Source organism: Coturnix japonica, unplaced genomic scaffold (genome assembly GCF_054131305.1).
Source record: "Coturnix japonica strain WE unplaced genomic scaffold, WE-NBRP24 Scf104, whole genome shotgun sequence".
NCBI classification, from domain to species: Eukaryota; Metazoa; Chordata; class Aves; order Galliformes; family Phasianidae; genus Coturnix; species Coturnix japonica.
In genome coordinates this window covers 170,211-190,535 of record NW_028189007.1, presented here as the reverse complement: position 1 = coordinate 190,535, position 20,325 = coordinate 170,211, and the positions used below count along the sequence as shown (strand labels likewise).

Genomic DNA, 20,325 nt, shown 5'->3' with positions numbered 1-20,325 from the left:
CCCCAACTCCACTTATGGGGCAGAGAGCGACCCGCAAAGCCACTTATGGGGCAGGAGAAGACCCCCAACCCAACTTATGGGGCAGAGAGTGACCCCCAAAGCCACTTATGGGGCAGAGAGCGACCCCCAAAGCCACTTATGGGGCAGGAGAAGACCCCCAGCTCAACTTATGGGGCAGAGAGTGACCCCTATTGCCACTTATGGGGCAGAAATGGATCTCCTAACCCCACTTATGGGGCAGAAGAAGACCCCCAACTCAACTTATGGGGCAGAGACCAACCCCCAAAGCAACTTATGGGGCAGAGAGCGACCCCCATCGCCACTTATGGGGCAGAAGAAGACCCCCAACTCACTTATGGGGCAGAGACCAACCCCAATCGCCACTTATGGGGCAGAGAGCGACCCCCAAAGCCACTTATGGGGCAGGAGAAGACCCCCAGCTCAACTTATGGGGCAGAGAGCGACCCCCATTGCTACTTATGGGGCAGAAATGGATCTCCTAACCCCACTTATGGGGCAGAAAACGACCCCCATCGCCACTTATGGGGCAGAAGAAGACCCCCAACTCGCTTATGGGGCAGAGACCAACCCCCATTGCCACTTATGGGGCAGAAGAAGACCCCCAACTCACTTATGGGGCAGAGACCAACCCCCATTGCCACTTATGGGGCAGAGAGCGACCCCCAAAGCCACTTATGGGGCAGAGACCAACCCCCAAAGCCACTTATGGGGCAGAAGAAGACCCCCAGCTCAACTTATGGGGCAGAGAGCGACCCCCATTGCTACTTATGGGGCAGAAATGGATCTCCTAACCCCACTTATGGGGCAGAGAGTGACCCCCAGCGCCACTTATGGGGCAGAAATGGATCTCCCAACTCCACTTATGGGGCAGAGAATGACTGTCATTGCCACTTATGGGGCAGAGGCTGACCTTAATGCCACTAATGGGGCAGGAGAAGACCCCCGGCTCCACTTATGGGGCAGAGAGTGACCCCCAAAGCCACTTGTGGGGCAGAGACCAACCCCCAACTCAACTTATGGGGCAGAGAGTGACCCCCAAAGCTACTTATGGGGCAGAAGAAGACCCCCAACTCACTTATGGGGCATAGAGTGACCCCCATTGCTACTTATGGGGCAGAAATGGATCTCCTAACCCCACTTATGGGGCAGAAAAGGACCCCTATTGCCACTTACGGGGCAGGAACTCGACCCTAATGCTGCTTATGGGGCAGAAGAAGACCCCCAACTCCACTTATGGGGCAGAGTCCGACCCCCAGCGTAACTTATGGGACAGAGAACAACCCCCATCGCCAATTATGGGGCAGAAATGGACCTTCTAACCCCACTTATGGGGCAGAGACTGACCCCCATCGTCACTTATGGGGCAGGAACAGACCCCCAAAGCCACTTATGGGGCAGGAACGGACCCCCACAGCCACTTATGGGGCAGAAGCCAGCCCCCATTGCCACTTACGGGGCAGGAACCAACCCCAACTCCACTTAGGGGCAGGAACAGACCCCCAAAGCCACTTATGGGGCAGAAATGGACCTCCTAACCCCACTTATGGGGCAGAAGCCAACCCCCATTGCCACTTATGGGGCAGAAGCCAACCCCTACAGCCACTTATGGGGCAGAAATGGACCTTTTAACCCCACTTATGGGGCAGAGACTGACCCCCAATTCCACTTATGGGGCAGAAGCCAACCCCCATTGCCACTTATGGGGCAGGAACCAACCCCCACATCCACTTATGGGGCAGAAATGGACCTCCTAACCCCACTTATGGGGCAGAAGCCAACCCCCAATTCCACTTATGGGGCAGGAACCAACCCCAGGTGCCACTTATGGGGCAGAAATGGACTTTTTAACCCCACTTATGGGGCAGAGACTGACCCCCAATTCCACTTATGGGGCAGAAGCCAACCCCCACATCCACTTATGGGGCAGAAATGGACCTCCCAACCCCACTTATGGGGCAGAGACTGACCCCCACAGCTAATTATGGGGCAGGACCTCCCCCATTGCCACTTATGGGGCAGGAACCAACCCCCACATCCACTTATGGGGCAGAACCGGACCTCCTCCCCCCACTTATGGGGCAGAAGCCAACCCCCAATTCCACTTATGGGGCAGGAACCAACCCCAGGTGCCACTTATGGGGCAGAAATGGACCTCCTCCCCCCACTTATGGGGCAGAAGCCAACCCCCGGTGCCACTTATGGGGCAGGAGCAGCCCCCCCCACATAGACCACATCCAACCCCCCATTGACCCCCAACTTATGGGGCCGGAGACCCGTGGATGTCAATCTGTCAATCAATCGACCCCAACCAATGGGAGAGCAGGGAGGAATAGGGGGGCGGGGCTTTAAAGGGGGCGGGGCTTAGCGGGGGTTAAAGGGGGAGGGGCCTAATTGAGGCCCCGCCCCCCGACCCGCCGTGACTCCGCCCCCTCCCTTTGTGGCCACGCCCCCTTTTCCTCCCCCCTCCCCCCCCCCAGGCTCAGCCCAAAGCGTTCAGGAGGAAAATCGCGCTCGGTATGCTAATCTATGCTAATTTATGATAATTAGGTGGGGGTGGGTGGTGGTGGTGAAGGGGGAGGGGCTTTGGGGAAGGGTGGGAGGGGGTTATGGGAATATGGTAATTAGAAGGGGGATATGGTAATTAGAAGGGGAATATGGTAACAAGAAGGGGAATATGGTAACAAGAAGGGGAATATGGTAATTAGAAGGGATATGGTAATTGTGTATGGTAATGAGGGGGAGGGGATATGTTAATGAAGGGGGATATGGTAATGAAGGGTGATATGATAATGAGTGGAGGGTATGGTAATGAGAAGGGATATGGTAATTAGGTGGATATGGTAATGAGGCGATATGGTAATGCAGGAATATGGTAATGAGATGGATATGGTAATTAGGAGGGGTATGGTAATGAGGGGGGATATGGTAATTAGAAGGGGATGTGGTAATGAGGGGAGTATATGGTAATAGGGGAGATATGGTAATGAGGTGGGGCGATATGGTAATGAGGGAGGATATGTTAATGATGGGTTATGGTAATTAGAAGGGGGTATTGTAATGAGGGGGAGGGGATACGGTAATGAGGGGTGATATGATAATGAGGGGTATATATGGTAATGAGGGGGATATGGTATATCCCATATATATATGCCTTATATAGTTAAAGGGGCGGAGCCAACAAGGTGGACAGGGCTGTGGTCTAAGCTCCTCCCCCTTTCCTAATATGGTCAGAGGGGCGGGGCTTAAGGGCTGATACACTTGTAGAGGGTGGGGCTTATGGTTCTAAGCTCCTCCCCTTTTACCTTATATGGCTAAAGGGGCAGGGCTTAAGGGTTGGCATAGCTGTAGGGGGCAGGGCTTAAGGTGTGGGAGGGGCTTGTGAATTAAACAATGGAAAGGGGCGGGGCTAAAGGGTCTAAGCTCCTCCCCCTTCTCTATATATGGCCAAAGGGGGCGGGGCTTAATGGTTGATATACTTATAGGGGGCGGGGTTAAAAGGGTCTAAGCTCCTCCCCTTTTCCCCTTATATGGTCAATGGGGGGTGGGTCTTAAGGGTTGGCATAGCTGTAGGGGGCGGGGCTAAAAGGTCTAAGCTCCTCCCCTTTTACCTTATATGGTTGGTGGGGTGGGGCCAATGGCTGCCATAGCTGTAGGGGGCCGGGCTTATGAGGTGGGCGGGGCTAAATGGTCTAAGCTCCTCCCCCTTTCCATATATGGTCAAATGGGCGGGGCTTAAGGGTTGATATACTTGTAGGGGGCGGGGCTAAAGGGTCTAAGCTCCTCCTATTTGCCTTATATGGTCAATGGGGGGCAGGGCTTGAGGGCTTACTTAGCCGTATGGGGAGGGGCTAAAGGTTCTAAGCTCCTCCCCTTTTTACCTTATATAGCCAAAGGGGCGGGGCCTACGGATCCGGAGGCGGGGCCAACGCCGGGGGCGGGGCGTAAGAGGCGCTGGGGGAGCGTGATGGGGGGGGCCGGGAGGAGATCACTGAGCATCAGCACCGACAGCTTAAAGGTGAGCGGAAACCGCCCAAAATGAGCCAAAAACGACAATTTTAGACCCAAAATCGGGGGGGGGGATAAAGGGGAGGGGGTGGGGTGGGTTTTAGGGGGGTTTAAGGGGGTTTTTGCCCTATTTTTACCCCTAAAACCACCCAAATCTCCTATTTTCTGCCCTAAAAATAGGGTTTTTTTAACCAAAATGACCCAAAATGGCCCTTTTTCACCCCAAATCTTCGAGCTGATCAATAGATCTCACTTTATCCTCCCCAAAACCCCATTTAACCCCCCAAAAAACCTATTTCCCCCCCAAAAACCCCATTTTACCCCCCAAAAACCCCCATTTAACCCCCAAAAAACCCCATTTTTCACCCAAACTGACCCAAAATCCCCCTTTTTTACCCCAAATCTCAGACATGATCAATAGATCCCCCTTTATCCTCCCCAAAACCCCATTTTACCCCCCAAAAACCCCATTTAACCCCAAAAAATCCCATTTTCACCCCCAAAAACCCCATTTTTCACCCAAACTGACCCAAAATGCCCCTTTTTCACCCCAAATCTCAGTCTCTGATCAATTGAGACACCCCAAAACCCCCAGTTTACCCCTCAAAACCCCATTTAACCCCCCAAAAACCCCATTTAACCCCCCAAAAACCCCATTTAACCCCCAAAAAACCCCATTTTTCACCCAAACTGACCCAAAATCCCCCTTTTTCACCCCAAATCTCAGTCTATGATCAATACAGACACCCCAATACCCCCAATTTAACCCCAGTTTCCCCCTCAAAACCCCATTTTACCCCCCAAAAATCCCATTTTCACCCCCAAAAAACCCCATTTTTAACCCAAAATGACCCAAAATCCCCCTTTTTCACCCCAAATCCCAGAGCCTGATCAATGGAGACACCCCAATACCCCCAATTTAACCCCAATTTCCCCCTCAAAACCCCATTTTACCCCCCAAAACCCCCATTTTCACCCCCAAAAACCCCATTTTACCCCCCAAAAAACCCCATTTAACCCCCCAAAAATCCCATTTAACCCCCAAAAAACCCCATTTTTCACCCAAACTGACCCAAAATCCCCCTTTTTCACCCCAAATCTCAGTCTATGATCAATACAGACACCCCAATACCCCACATTTCCCCCTCAAAACCCCATTTTACCCCCATTTAACCCCCAAAAACCCCATTTTCACCCCAAAACCCCCAATTTTTCACCCAAACTGACCCAAAATCGCCCTTTTTCACCCCAAATCTTAGAGCCTGGTCCCAGGTCTCCGTGCTGAAGCCATATTGGAGCTGCACCCCCCCGAAGACGCCCCAATATCAGAAGAGGAAGAAATAGGGGCGGGGGGGGGGACCCCAAAGTGCCCCCATATGGGGGGGGGGGCACTTATAGGGCCGGGGGTTGGGGACGACGTGACCCCAAATGCCCCCCAACCCCAACAACACCCCAAAGAGCCGCCACTAAAGATCTGCAGGACCGTCACACAGGTGAGAGACACCAAAATCACGGGGTTTGGACCCAAAAATGGGGGGTATGGGGGGTTATAGGGAATATATGGGGGGATATGGGACCCTATGGGGCTCTATGGGGTGTCTATGGGGTGATATGGGGGAATATAAGGGGGGCCAAGGGGGATATGGGGTGATATGGGGCTCTATGGGGGGATATGAGTGAATATGGGGGGATATGGGGTGTCTGTGGGGTGATATGGGGGGATATGGGGTTTCTATGGGGGATATGGGGTGTGTATGGGGGGATATGGGGTGTCTATGGGGCTCTATGGGGGATATGGGGTGTCTATGGGGAGATATGGGGTGTGTATGGGGGGATATGGGGGGATATGGGGTGTCTATGGGGGGATATGGGGTGTCTGTGGGGCTCTATGGGGGGATATGGGTGAATATGGGGGGATATGGGGTGTCTATGGGGGGATATGGGGTGGATATGGGGGGATATGGGGTGTATACGGGGATATGGGGTGTCTATGGGGGGATATGGGGTGGATATGGGGGGATATGGGGTGTATACGGGGATATGGGGTGTCTATGGGGCTCTATGGGGCTCTATGGGGTGCTATGGAGGGATATGGGGTGTATATGGGGGGATATGGGGTATATGGGGGGATATGGGGTGTCTATAGGGCTCTATAGGGGGTTATGGGGTGTCTATGGGGCTCTATTGGGGCTCTGTGGGGGGATATGGGGTTTCTATGGGGTCTTACGGGGGATATGGGGAGATATGGGGTGTCTATGGGGGGATATGGGGTGTGTATAGGGGGATATAGGGGATATGGGGAGATATGGGGTGTCTATAGGGCTCTATAGGGGGATATGGGGTATCTTTGGGGCTCTGTGGGGTGTCTATGGGGAGATATGGGGGGATATGGGGTTATATAGGGCACTGTGGGGCTCTATGGGGGGATATGGGGGGATATGGGGTTTCTATTGGGGGATATGGGGTTTTATGGGGCTCTATGGGGTGTCTATGGGGCTCTATGGGGGGATATGGGGTTTCTATGGGGGGATATGGGGTTTTATGGGGCTCTATGGGGTGTCTATGGGGCTCTATGGGGGGATATGGGGTTATATGGGGGGATATGGGGGATATGGGGTGTCTATGGGGCACCCCAAAGAGCCGCCCCTAAAGATCTGCAGGACCGTCACACAGGTGAGAGACCCCAAAATCACGGGGTTTGGACCCAAAAATGGGGGGTATGGGGTGTCTATGGGGGGATATGGGGTGTCTATGGGGGGATATGGGGTGTCTATGGGGGGATATAGGGTGTCTATGGGGGGATATGGGGGGATATGGGGAGATATGGGGTGTGTATGGGGCTCTATTGGGGCTCTATGGGGGGATATGGGGTTATATGGGGGGGATATGGGGTGTCTATGGGGTGATATGGGGGATATGGGGTTATATAGGTCACTGTGGGGCTCTATGGGGTGTGTATGGGGGGATATGGGGTGTGTATGGGGGGATATGGGGTGTCTGTGGGGGGATATGGGGTGTCTATGGGGCTCTACTGGGGCTCTATGGGGGGATATGGGGTTTCTATGGGGTCTTATGGGGGGATATGGGGTGTCTATGGGGGGATACAGGGGGATATGGGGTGTCTATGGGGGGATATGGGACCCTATGGGGTGTCTATGGGGGGATATGGGGGGTTATAGGGGGATATGGGGGGATATGGGGTTTTATGAGGCTCTATGGGGGGATATGGGGTGTCTATGGGGGGATATGGGGTGTCTATGGGGCTCTATTGGGGCTCTATGGGGGGATATGGGGTGTCTATGGGGGGATATGGGGTGTCTATGGGGAGATATGGGGTGTCTATGGGGTATATGGGGTGTCTGTGGGGCTCTATGGGGAGATATGGGGTTATATAGGGCACTGTGGGGTTCTATGGGGTGTCTATGGGGAGATATGGGGTGTCTATGGGGCTCTATGGGGGGATATGGGTGAATATGGGGGGATATGGGGTGTCTATGGGGCTCTATTGGGGCTCTATGGGGGGATATGGGGTTTCTATGGGGTCTTATGGGGGATATGGGGTGTCTATGGGGGGATATGGGGTGTCTATGGGGGGATATGGGGTGTCTGTGGGGAGATATGGGGTGTCTATGGGGGGATATGGGGTTTCTATGGGGGATATGGGGTTTCTATGGGGTATATGGGGTGTCTATGGGGGATATGGGACCCTATGGGGTGATATTGGGGATATGGGGTTATATAGGGCACTGTGGGGCTCTATGGGGCTCTATGAGGTGTCTATGGGGGGATATGGGATGATATGGGGTGTGTATGGGGCTCTATGGGGTGTCTATGGGGGGATATGGGGTTATATGGGGGGATATAGGGGGATATGGGGTGTCTATGGGGCACCCCAAAGAGCCGCCCCTAAAGATCTGCAGGACCGTCACTCAGGTGAGAGACCCCAAAATCACGGGGTTTGGACCCAAAAATGGGGGATATGGGGGATATGGGGTGTCTATGGGACCCTATGGGGTGTCTATGGGGGGATGTGGGGGATATGGGGGGTTATAGGGGGATATGGGGGGATATGGGGTTTTATGAGGCTCTATGGGGGGATATGGGGTGTCTATGGGGAGATATGGGGGGATATGGGGTGTCTCGGGGGTTATAGGGGGATATGGGGGATATGGGGTGTGTATAAGGGGATATGTGGTGTCTATGGGGCTCTATGGGAGGATATGGGGTTTCTGTGGGGGATATGGGGTGTGTATGGGGGGATATGGGGTGTGTATGGGGTGTCTATGGGACTCTATGGGGGGATATGGGGTATCTATGGGGTGTCTATGGGGCTCTATGGGGTGTCTATGGGGTGTCTATGGGGTGTCTATGGGGCTCTATGGGGTGTCTATGGGGCTCTATTGTTGCTCTATGGGGCTCTATGGGGTGTCTATGGGGCTCTATGGGGAGATATGGGGTGTCTATGGGGTTTTATGGGGCTCTATGGGGTGTCTATGGGGCTCTATGGGGTTTCTATGGGGCTCTATGGGGTGTCTATGGGGTGTCTATAGGGCTCTATGGGGTGTCTGTGGGGTGTCTATGTGGTGTCTGTGGGGTGTCTATGTGGTGTCTATGGGGCTCTATGGGGTTTCTATGGGGCTCTATTGTTGCTCTATGGGGTGATATGGGGTTTCTATGGGGCTCTATGGTGTGCTATGGGGTTATAATGGGTTTCTATGGGGCTCTATGGGGTTTCTATGGGGTGTGCCCGTTTTTCCCTCAAAAATTCCCCTTTTTCCCCCGTTTTTTTTCCTAACCCCATTTTCCCCTTTTCCCCTCCATATCCCCCCCCTTATTTTTCCCTTCCCATGCCCCAAAATTGCTGTTTTTTACCCCAAAACCGGCCCCCCCCCCCCCATTGATTCAGGTGGTTCCAGCCGAGGCGACGGAGAACGGAGGGGGCGGGGCCGAAGGGGGCGGGGCTTCAACCGAGGGGGCGGAGCCAAAACAGGCCACGCCCCCAGGACACGCCCCCGCCGCTGGCCCCGCCCCCTCGGGGGAGGAGGAGCTTAAAGGTGGGATATGGGGGGGGATATAGGGTGGGATATAGGGTTATATGGGGCTATATATGGGGTTATATATGGGATATGGGGTATATGGGGTTATATATGGGGTATCTATGGGGGTATATATGGGGTTATGTATGGGATATGGGGTTAGATACGGGGTTATATGGGGTTATATATGGGATATATGGGGTTATATATGGGATATGGGGTCATGTATGGGATGTATAGGGTTATATATGGGGTTATAGATGGGATATGGGGTTATATATGGGATATAGGGTTATATATGGGGTTGTATATGGGATATATATAGGATATGGGGTTATATATGGGATATGGGGTTATATATTGGGTTGTATATGGGATATGGGGTTATATATAGGGTCATATATGGGGTATAGGGGTATATAGGGTTATATATCGGGTTATATATGGGATATAGGGTTATATATGTGGTTATATAGGGTTATGTGGGGTTATATATGGGATATGGGGTTATATATGGGATATAGGATTATATATGGGATATAGGGTTATATATGGGATATATGGGGTTATATATGGCATTATATATGGGATATAGGCTTATATATTGGGTTATATATGGGATATAGGGTTATATATAGGGTTATATAGGGTTATGTGGGGTTATATATGGGATATGGGGTAATATATAGGGTCATATATGGGGTATATGGGGTTATATACGGGATATAGGGTTATATATAGGGTTATATGGGGTTATATATGGGGTTATATAGGGTTATGTATGGGATATAGGGGGTTATATGGGGTTATATATGGGATATATAGGTTTATATATGGGATATGGAGTTAGATATGGGGTTATATATGGGATATAGGGTTATATATGGGATATAGGGTTATATATGGGCTTATATAGGGGGCGCTGTAACCGCCCATAGGGGGCGCTGTAACAGTTTGAACCTTGGAGGACCGCCCATAGGGGGCGCTGTAACCGCCTATAGGGGGCGCTGTAATGGTTCTTACCTTGGAGGACCGCCCATAGGGGGCGCTGTAATGGTTTATACCTTGGAGGACCGCCCATAGGGGGCGCTGTAACCGCCCATAGGGGGCGCTGTAATGGTTCTTACCTTGGAGGACCGCCCATAGGGGGCGCTGTGGCGGTTCCGCCCTTGGAGGACCGCCTGACGGTGGCGCTGTTGCGCAGGGCGCCGCTCCGTGGCCCAGCAGCGCCGCTCTGTGACCGTGACCATCGACGACCCCGTGAGGGCGGCACCGAGACCGTCCCCACCCAGAGCCCGGCCCACAAACATCGTCCATCTGTGTAACCTGGTGAGACACCATAGGGGGACATAGGGACCCATAGGGACACATAGAGACCCATAGGGACACATAGAGACCCATAGGGACCCCATAGAGACCAATAGAGACCCATAGGGACCCATAGAGACCCCATAGAGACCCATAGGGACCCATAGGGGGACATAGGGACCCATAGAGACCCCATAGGGACCCATAGAGACACATAAGGACCCATAGAGACCAATAGGGACCCATAGGGAGACATAGAGACACATAGGGACCCATAGAGACCCCATAGAGACACATAGGGACCCCATAGAGACCCCATAGGGACACATAGGGAGACATAGTGCACCTGTGTAACCTGGTGAGACACCATAGGGACACATAGGGACCCATAGGGACACATAGGGACCCATAGAGACACATAGGGACACATAGAGACCCATAGGGACACATACAGACCCATAGAGACACATAGGGACCCATAGAGACCCCATAGGGGGATATAGGGGGACATAGGGACCCATAAAGACCCCATAGGGACCCCATAGGGACCCATAGGGAGACATAGTGCACCTGTGTAACCTGGTGAGACACCATAGGGGGACATAGGGACCCATAGGGACACATAGAGACACATAGGGACCCATAGGGACCCATAAAGACCCATAGGGACCCATAGAGACCCCATAGGGACACATAGGGACACATAGAGACCCATAGGGACACATAGCGACACATAGAGACATAGGGCCACATAGACACCCATAGGGACCCATATGGACCCATAGAGACCCATAGAGACCCTATAGAGACCCCATAGAGACCCCATAGGGGGACATAGGGGGACATAGGGACCCACAGGGGGATGTAGGGACCCCATAGGGACACATAGAGACCCATAGAGACCCCATAGGGACCCATAGAGACACATACAAACCCATAGAGACCCCATAGAGACACATAGAGACCCATAGAGACCCCATAGGGACACATAGAGACCCATAGGGAGACATAGTGCACCTGTGTAACCTGGTGAGACACCATAGGGACACATAGGGACCCATAGAGACCCATAGAGACCCCATAGACACACATAGGGACCCATAGGGACCCCATAGGGGGATATAGGGGGACATAGGGACCCATAGAGACCCCACAGAGCCCCATAGACACCCTTTAACCCCTCATATCCCTAACTCTTACCTTATAGAGCCCCATAGACGCCCCATATCCCCCCATAGACACCCCATAAAGCCCCATATCTACCCATATACACCCCATATCCCCCCATATCCCTACAGACACCCCATATTCCCCCATATCCTCCCATAGATACTCCATCTCCCCACATAGACACCCCATATTGCCCCATAGACACCCCATATCCCCCCATATCCCCCCATCTCCCCCTGTATGACCCCATATCTTCCCCTATTAACCCCATATCCCCCCATAGACACCCCATATCCCCCATAGACACCCCATATCCCCCCATAGACACCCCATATCCCCCCATATCCCCCCATAGACACCCCATATCCCCCTATATGACCCCATATCCCCCCTATTGACCCCATATCCCCCCATATCTGTTGCTGTAGGTCCGGCCGTTCACTCTGGGGCAGCTCAAGGCGCTGTTGGGTCGAACCGGGACCCTACAAGAGGATGGATTCTGGATCGACCGCATCAAATCCCACTGCTACGTCACTGTGCGTCCATAGGGGTGATATGGGGAGATATGGGGGGATATGGGGGGATATGGGGTGTCTATGGGGAGATATGGGGGGGTATGGGGTGTCTGTGGGGGGATATGGGGGGATATGGGGTGTCTATGGGGGGATATGGGGTGTCTATGGGGGGATATGGGGGGATATGGGGTGTCTATGGGGGGATATGGGGTGTCTATGGGGAGATATGGGGTGTCTATGGGGGGATATGGGGGGATATGGGGTGTCTATGGGGGGATATGGGGTGTCTATGGGGAGATATGGGGTGTCTATGGGGGGATGGATTCTGGATCGACCGCATCAAATCCCACTGCTACGTCACTGTGCGTCCATAGGGGGGATATGGGGAGATATGGGGGGATATGGGGGGTTATGGGGCGTCTATGGGGGATATGGGGCGTCTATGGGGGGATATGGGGGGATATGGGGTGTCTATGGGGTATATGGGGTGTCTATGGGGGGATATGGGTGTCTATGGGGAGATATGGGGTGTCTATGGGGGGATATGGGGTGTCTATGGGGGGATATGGGGCTCTGTGGGGGGATATGGGGTGTCTATGGGGTGTTATGGGGGAATATGGGGTGTCTGTGGGGGGATATGGGGACATATGGGGTGTTATGGGGGGATATCAGGTGTCTGTGGGGGGATATGGGGTGTCTATGGGGAGATATGGGGGGATATGGGGTGTCTGTGGGGGGATATGGGGTGTCTATGGGGGGATATGGGGTGTCTATGGGGAGATATGGGGGGTTATGGGGTGTCTATGGGGGGATATGGGGTGTTTATGGGGAGATATGGGGTGTTTATGGGGAGATATGGGGTGTCTATGGGGAGATATGGGGGGATATGGGGCGTCTATGGGGGGATATGGGGTGTCTATGGGGGGATATGGGGTGTCTATGGGGTATATGGGGTGTCTATGGGGGGATATGGGGTGTCTATGGGGGGATATGGGGGGGATATGGGGGGATATGGGGCTCTATGGGGTGTCTATGGGGCTCTATGGGGGGTTATGGGGTGTCTATGGGGGGATATTGGGGGATATGGGGTATCTGTGTCCCTATGGGTCCTAATGTGTCGCTATGGGTCCCAATGATTCCCTATGTGTCGCTATGGGTCCCTATGTGTCTCTATGGGTCCCTATGTGTCTCTATGTGTCCCAATGGTTCCCTATGGGTCCCAATGTGTTGCTATGGGTCCCAATGTGTTGCTATGGGGCTGCCCCACAGTACAGCTCGGTGGAGGAGGCCTCGGCCACGCGTGAGGCTCTTCATGGGGTCAGGTGGCCACAGTCCAACCCCAAAGTGCTGGCGGCCGACTTCGCTGAGCAGGAGGAGGTGAGATGTGGGGAGATGTGGGGAGATGTGGGGCGGTTATGGGGTTATATGGGGTTATATAGGGTTATAATGGGGGGACATGGGGTTATATAGGGTTATATGGGGTTATATGGGGGGATATGGGGAGATATGGGGTTATATAGGGTTATAATGGGGGGATATAAGGGGATATGGGGTTATAATGGGGTTATATGGGGAGATATGGGGTGTCTATGGGTCTCTGTGAACATCTGTGGGGCTCTATGGGGTCCTTATGGGTCCCTATGGGTCCTAATGTCCCCCTATGTGTCCCTATGGGTCCCTATGGGTCTCTATGGGTCCCTATGGGTCTCTATGGGTCTCTATGGGTCTCTATGGGTCCCTATGGGTCCCTATGGGTCTCTATGGGTCCCTATGGGTCCCTATGGGTCTCTATGTGTCCCTATGGGTCACTATGGGTCTCTATGGGTCCCTATGGGTCTCTATGTGTCCCTATGGGTCTCTATGGGTCTCTATGTGTCACTATGGGTCTCTATGGGTCTCTATGGGTCCCTATGGGTCCCTATGGGTCCCTATGGGTCTCTATGGGTCCCTATGGGTCTCTATGGGTCTCTAAGCCCCGCCCCTTCCCCCCCTCCCCCACAGCTCGACTTCCACCGCGGCCTCTCATTGGACGGCTCAGGCCCGTGGGCGGGTCCAGGCTCAGTCGGACCAACCGGATCAATGGGCGGAACTTCAGCCGGGCCCTCATTGGTCGGAGCCACCCAGGGGGCGTGTCCCAGGGGCTCGGGGGCGGGGCTTCGCGAGGGGGCGGGGCTTAGGGCGGAACGAGAGCGCGCATTGGCTCGTCGGGAACGAGCACGAGGGGAGCGCGAATGGGATCGCGACAAGGGGGCGGGGCCAGCACCCGGCTCCGCCGCCCTCAACCAATCAGGACACGGCTCGTCCCCCGTTGGCTCCGCCCCTTCCGCCGGGGGAAGCTCCGCCCACAGGGACGTCAGGCCACGCCCCCCGAGGGGAGGGGGAGGGGCTGAGAGGGGGAGGAACCGGGAGCAGAGAGTGGAGAAGAGGGGTGAGTATATGGGGCGGTATGGGGTGTATGGGGGGATATATGGGGTTATATGGGGGGATATGGGGGGATATGGGGTTATATGGGGTGTCTATGGGGGATATGGGGTTATATGGGGGGATATGGGGTTATATGGGGGATATATGGGGTGTATGGGGGGATATGGGGTTATATGGGGGGATATGGGGTTATATGGGGGATATTTGGGGTGTATGGGGGGATATGGGGTTATATGGGGGGATATGGGGTGTCTATGGGGGGATATGGGGTTATATGGGGGGATATGGGGTTATATGGGGGGGATATGGGGTGTCTATGGGGGGATATGGGTTGTCTGTGGGGGGATATGGGGTTATATGGGGTGTCTATGGGGGATATTGGGTTATGTGGGGGGTTATGGGGTTATATGGGGGGATATGGGGTGTGTATGGGGGGATATAGGGTTATATGGGGGGATATGGGGTTATATGGGGTGTCTATGGGGGATATGGGGTTATATGGGGAGATATGGGGTTATATGGGGTTATATGGGGGGATATGGGATTATATGGGGGGATATGGAGGGATATGGGGTTGTATGGGGGGATATGGGGGGGATATGGGGTTGTATGGGGTTATATGGGTTTATATTGGGTTATATGGGATGTATGAGGCGTCTATGGGGGGATATGGGGTGTCTATGGGGCGATATGGGGTGTTATAGGGGATATATGGGGTGTGTATGGGGTATATGGGGGATATGGGGTGTCTATAGGGGGATATGGGGGAATATGGGGGATATGGGGTGTCTATAGGGGTATATGTTGTGTCTATGGGGCTCTATGGGGCATTATGGGGCTCTATGGGGTCCCTATGTGGCTCTATGGGGTTTCTATGGGGTCCCTATGGGTCCCTATGTGGCTCTATATGGTCCCTATGTGTCTCTCTGTTTCCTATGTGCCCCACTAGTGGGCGTGGCTTCTTTAAGTGGGCGTGTCCTTGACGTGGCCCCGCCCCTTTATGCAGATAAGGCCCCCGAGGAACCTCCTGCAAAGCTATTGGACGATCTGTTCCGCAAGACCAAGGCGGCGCCGTGCATCTATTGGCTGCCGCTGACTGACAGTCAGGTGGGTGGGACTTCCGGTGGGCGGGGCTTATGACGCCTCGTCCAATCAGGGCTTCCCCTTATTCAAGCCCCGCCCCCTTCCTCTCTTTAGCCCCTCCTCCAATCAGAGCTCACCAAGCCCCGCCCCCTTTAAGCCCCGCCCCTTCCCTCTAAGCCACTCCCCTTCCCTTTAAGCCCCACCCCTTTCTATTAAGCCCCGCCCCCTTCTTAATCTCTTCCCTTTATTCCATTTCTATTGCCCAAATTCCCCTTTTTTCACCCCAAACCCGTCCCATTCCCCCCTTCATCCCCTCCCACATCCCCATTTTCCCCAAAATCCCTCATTTTTCCCCCAAAATCGCTTTCTTTTTGCCCAAATTTCTGCCTTTTTACCCCATTTCCCCCCCATTAAGCCCTTTAAGCTCCACCCCCTCCCTTAGCCCCGCCCCCTCCTTCTAACCCCGCCCCCTTTTCTCTGTAGCCCCTCCCCCATTCATTCCTTGACCAATCAGAGCCCTCCCATTATCCTAAGCTCCGCCCCCTCCTTTTAAGCCCTACCCCCTTTCCTTTCGCCCCTCCCCTATTCACTCCACAACCAATCAGAGCCCTCTAAACCCCATCCCTTCCTTTAAGCCCCGCCCCCTTTTAGGCCTCGCCCCTATTGTCCCCTTAGCTCCTCCCCTATTCACTCCTCAACCAATCAGAGCCCTCTAAACCCCATCCCTTCCCCTAAGCTCCGCCCACTCTTTAAGCCACGCCCCCTTTAAGCTCCGCCCCCTCTTTAAGCCCCGCCCACTTTACTTTAGCCCCTCCCCTATTCACTCCTCCACCAATCAGAGCCCTCCAAACCCTATCCCTTCCCCTTAGCTCCACCCACTCTTTAAGCCCCGCCCCCTCTTTAAGCCCCGCCCCCATTTCTTTAGCCCCTCCCCTATTCACTCCTCAACCAATCAGAGCCCTCCAAACCCCATCCCTTCCCCTAAGCTCCGCCCACTCTTTAAGCCCCGCCCCCTTTCGAGCTCTCTAAGCACCGCCCCCTCTTTAAGCCCCGCCCCCTTTCCTTTAGCCCCTCCCCTATTCACTCCTCAACCAATCAGAGCCCTCCAAACCCCATCCCTTCCTTTAAGCCCCGCCCCCTATTTAAGCCCCGCCCCCGTTAGCCATTTTCTTTCTCTTTTCTTTGGATTTTGACCCAAAAAAGCCTTTTTTCTCCCCAAAAAGTTCACCCAGAAACAAGCCGAACGTCAGGCCCGAGCCCGGGAAAGGGAAAGACGCCGCAAGGAACAGGAAGAGGCGGAGCTTAGAGCCAGGAGTGGGCGGGGCCACGACAAAAGGGGCGGAGCCTCCAGCCGGGATCGCCAATCAGGAAGCGGGGCTACTCAGCCATCGACCAATCAGAGCGCAGCTCCGAGCTCCGCCCCCAGGTCTAAGAGGAGGAGCCGGAGCCGGAGCACTCCATTAAGGGACAGGGGGGGGAGGCGTTGAATGGAATAGAATGAGCCAAAATTGGGGGGTTTTGACCCAAAATTGGGGGGTTTTGACCCAAAATTTGGGGCTCGGAGCCTCATTTGGGGTCTGAAGGTCTGAGATTTGGGGGATTGGGGCGAAAAAAGTGCGTTTTTAGGACCCAAAATAAAGGAGATTTTGACCCAAAATGATTGGGATTGCGATAGCGATATTTGATGGTTTTGACCCAAAATTGGGGGTTTTTGACCCAAAATTTGGGGCTCAAAGGCTGATTTTGGGTCCTTTTGGGTCTGAAGGCTTCAGATTTGGGGGTTTTGGGTCAAAAAAGTGCATTTTTGGGACCCAAAATGAAGAGATTTGGACCCAAAAAGTTGATGTTTGTGATACCGAAATTTGCTGATTTTAACCCAATATTTGATGGTTTTGACCCAAAATTGTGGGGTTTTGACCCAAAATTTGGGGCCCTGAGCCTCATTTGGGGTCTGAAGGTTTTAGATTTGGGGGTTTGGGGTGAAAAAAGTGCGTTTTTAGGACCCGAAATAAAGGAGATTTTGACCCAAAACGATTGGGTTTGCGATAGCGATAATTGATGGTTTTGACCCAAAATTGGGGGTTTTTGACCCAAAATTTGGGGATCAGAGGCTGATTTGGGGTCTGAAGGCTTCAGATTTGGGGGTTTTGGGTCAAAAAAGTGCATTTTTGGGACTCAAAATAAAGGAGATTTTGACCCAAAACGATTGGGATTGCGATAGCGATATTTGATGGTTTTGACCCAAAATTGTGGGGTTTTGACCCAAAATTTGGGGCCTTGAGCCTCATTTGGGGTCTGAAGGTTTTAGATTTGGGGGATTGGGGTGAAAAAAGTGCGTTTTTAGGACCCGAAATAAAGGAGATTTTGACCCAAAACGATTGGGATTGCGATAGCGATATTTGATGGTTTTGACCCAAAATTGGGGGTTTTTGACCCAAAATTTGGGGCTCAGAGGCTGATTTTGGGTCCTTTTGGGTCTGAAGGCTTCAGATTTGGGAGTTTTGGGGTCAAAAAAGTGCATTTTTGGGACTCGAAATGAAGGTATTTGGACCCAAAAAGCTGAGGTTTGTGACGCTGAAATTGGATGGTTTTGACCCAAAATTTGATGGTTTTGACCCAAAATTGGGGGTTTTTGACCCAAAATTGGGGGCTCGGAGCCTCATTTGGGGTCTGAAGGTTTTAGATTTGGGGGTTTGGGGTGAAAAAAGTGCGTTTTTAGGACCCGAAATAAAGGAGATTTTGACCCAAAACAATTGGGTTTGCGATACAAATATTTGATGGTTTTGACCCAAAATTGGGGGTTTTGACCCAAAATTTGGGGGTCAGAGGCTGATTTTGGGTCCTTTTGGGTCTGAAGGCTTCAGATTTGGGGGTTTTGGGTCAAAAAAGTGCATTTTTTGGACCCAAAATGAAGAGATTTTGACCCAAAAAGTTGATGTTTGTGACGCTGAAATTGGCTGGTTTTAACCCAAAATTTGATGGTTTTGACCCAAAATTGGGGGGTTTTGACCCAAAATTTGGGGCTCGGAGCCTCATTTGGGGTCTGAAGGTCGGAGATTTGGGGGTTTGGGGTGAAAAAAGTGCGTTTTTAGGACCCGAAATAAAGGAGATTTTGACCCAAAACGATTGGGATTGCGATAGCGATATTTGATGGTTTTGACCCAAAATTGGGGGTTTTTGACCCAAAATTTGGGGGTCAGAGGCTGATTTTGGGTCCTTTTGCGTCTGAAGGCTTCAGATTTGGGGGTTTGGGGTGAAAAAAGTGAATTTTTGGGTCTCAAAATGATGGTATTCGGACCCAAAAAGTTGAGGTGTGTGGTACTGAAATTGGATGATTTTAACCCAATATTTGATGGTTTTGACCCAAAATTGGGGGTTTTTGACCCAAAATTTGGGGCTCGGAGCCTCATTTGGGGTCTGAAGGTCTGAGATTTGGGGGTTTGGGGTGAAAAAAGTGCGTTTTTAGGACCCAAAATAAAGGAGATTTTGACCCAAAACAATAGGGATTGCGATAGCGATATTTGATGGTTTTGACCCAAAATTGGGGGTTTTTGACCCAAAATTTGGGGCTCAGAGGCTGATTTTGGGTCCTTTGGGGTCAGAACTGCTACGATTTGGGGGTTTTGGGTCAAAAAAGTGCATTTTTGGGACCCAAAATGAAGATATTTGGACCCAAAAAGTTGAGGTTTGCGACACTGAAATTGGCTGGTTTTGACCCAAAATTTGATGGTTTTGACCCAAAATTGGGGGTTTTTGACCCAAAATTTGGGGCCCTGAGCCTCATTTGGGGTCTGAAGGTCGGAGATTTGGGGGTTTGGGGTGAAAAAAGTGCGTTTTTAGGACCCGAAATAAAGGAGATTTTGACCCAAAATGATTGGGATTGCAATAGCGATATTTGATGGTTTTGACCCAAAATTGGGGGGTTTTGACCCAAAATTTGGGGCTCAGAGGCTGATTTTGGGTCCTTTTGGGTCTGAAGGCTTCAGATTTGGGGGTTTTGGGTCAAAAAAGTGCATTTTTGGGACTCAAAAATGAAGGTATTTGGACCCAAAAAGTTGCGGTTTGTGACGCTGAAATTGGCTGGTTTTAACCCCAAATTTGATGGTTTTGACCCAAAATCGGGGGTTTTTGACCCAAAATTTGAGGCTCTGAGCCTCATTTGTGGTCTGAAGGTCTGAGATTTGGGGGTTTGAGGTGAAAAAAGTGCGTTTTTAGGACCCAAAATAAAGGAGATTTTGACCCAAAACGATTTGGATTGCGATAGCGATATTTGATGGTTTTGACCCAAAATTGGGGGTTTTTGACCCAAAATTTGGGGCTCAGAGGCTGATTTTGGGTCCTTTTGGGTCTGAAGGCTTCAGATTTGGGGGTTTTGGGTCAAAAAAGTGCATTTTTGGGACTCAAAATGAAGACATTTTGACCCGAAACTTGGTAGTTGTGATGTCAATTTTTGATGGTTTTGACCCAAAATTGGGGGTTTTTGACCCAAAATTTGGGGCTCAGAGGCTGATTTGGGGCTGTTTGGGGTCAGATTTGGGGGTTTTGGGTCAAAAAATTGCACTTTATCAACCCAAAATTGGACTTTTTGGCCCCAAAACTGGGGTTTTTTGGGGCCTAAAATTGGACTTTTCAGTCCCAAAATTGGACTTTTTGGTCCCAAAATTGGACTTTTTTGACCCAAAATTGGACTTTTTGGCCCCAAAATTGGGGTTTCTTGGGCCTAAAATTGGACATTTTTGACCCAAAATTGGACTTTTTGGTCC

At 52.2% G+C, this 20,325-nt stretch overlaps 1 protein-coding gene and 1 long non-coding RNA gene across 5 annotated transcripts in view; one reads left to right on the top strand and one right to left on the bottom strand.

Moving 5' to 3' along the window:
* Positions 1-17,593, top strand: part of ACIN1 (apoptotic chromatin condensation inducer 1) — a 37,464-nt gene extending 19,871 nt beyond the window's left edge. For 3 of the 4 annotated variants that reach the window (XM_085534927.1, XM_085534926.1, XM_085534928.1), the window contains 10 exons: positions 2,499-2,535; positions 3,909-4,036; positions 5,286-5,519; positions 8,933-9,080; positions 10,267-10,391; positions 11,969-12,076; positions 13,325-13,432; positions 14,057-14,483; positions 15,486-15,586; positions 16,786-17,593. In XM_085534927.1, the coding sequence (XP_085391053.1) occupies positions 2,499-2,535; positions 3,909-4,036; positions 5,286-5,519; positions 8,933-9,080; positions 10,267-10,391; positions 11,969-12,076; positions 13,325-13,432; positions 14,057-14,483; positions 15,486-15,586; positions 16,786-17,049 (1,680 nt within the window). In that variant the 3' untranslated portion in view covers positions 17,050-17,593. Of the gene's footprint in view, positions 1-2,022; positions 2,148-2,498; positions 2,536-3,908; positions 4,037-5,285; positions 5,520-8,932; positions 9,081-10,266; positions 10,392-11,968; positions 12,077-13,324; positions 13,433-14,056; positions 14,484-15,485; positions 15,587-16,785 lie in introns of those variants that run through there. The other variant, XM_085534929.1, reaches the window with a different exon arrangement.
* LOC146751272 (uncharacterized) lies at positions 1,962-2,353 on the bottom strand. Its single transcript, XR_014941703.1, has 2 exons — positions 2,174-2,353; positions 1,962-2,079 (listed from the first exon to the last, which is right to left on the bottom strand). It is a non-coding gene; the product is annotated as an uncharacterized LOC146751272 (long non-coding RNA).
* Positions 17,594-20,325: the final 2,732 nt, after the last annotated feature.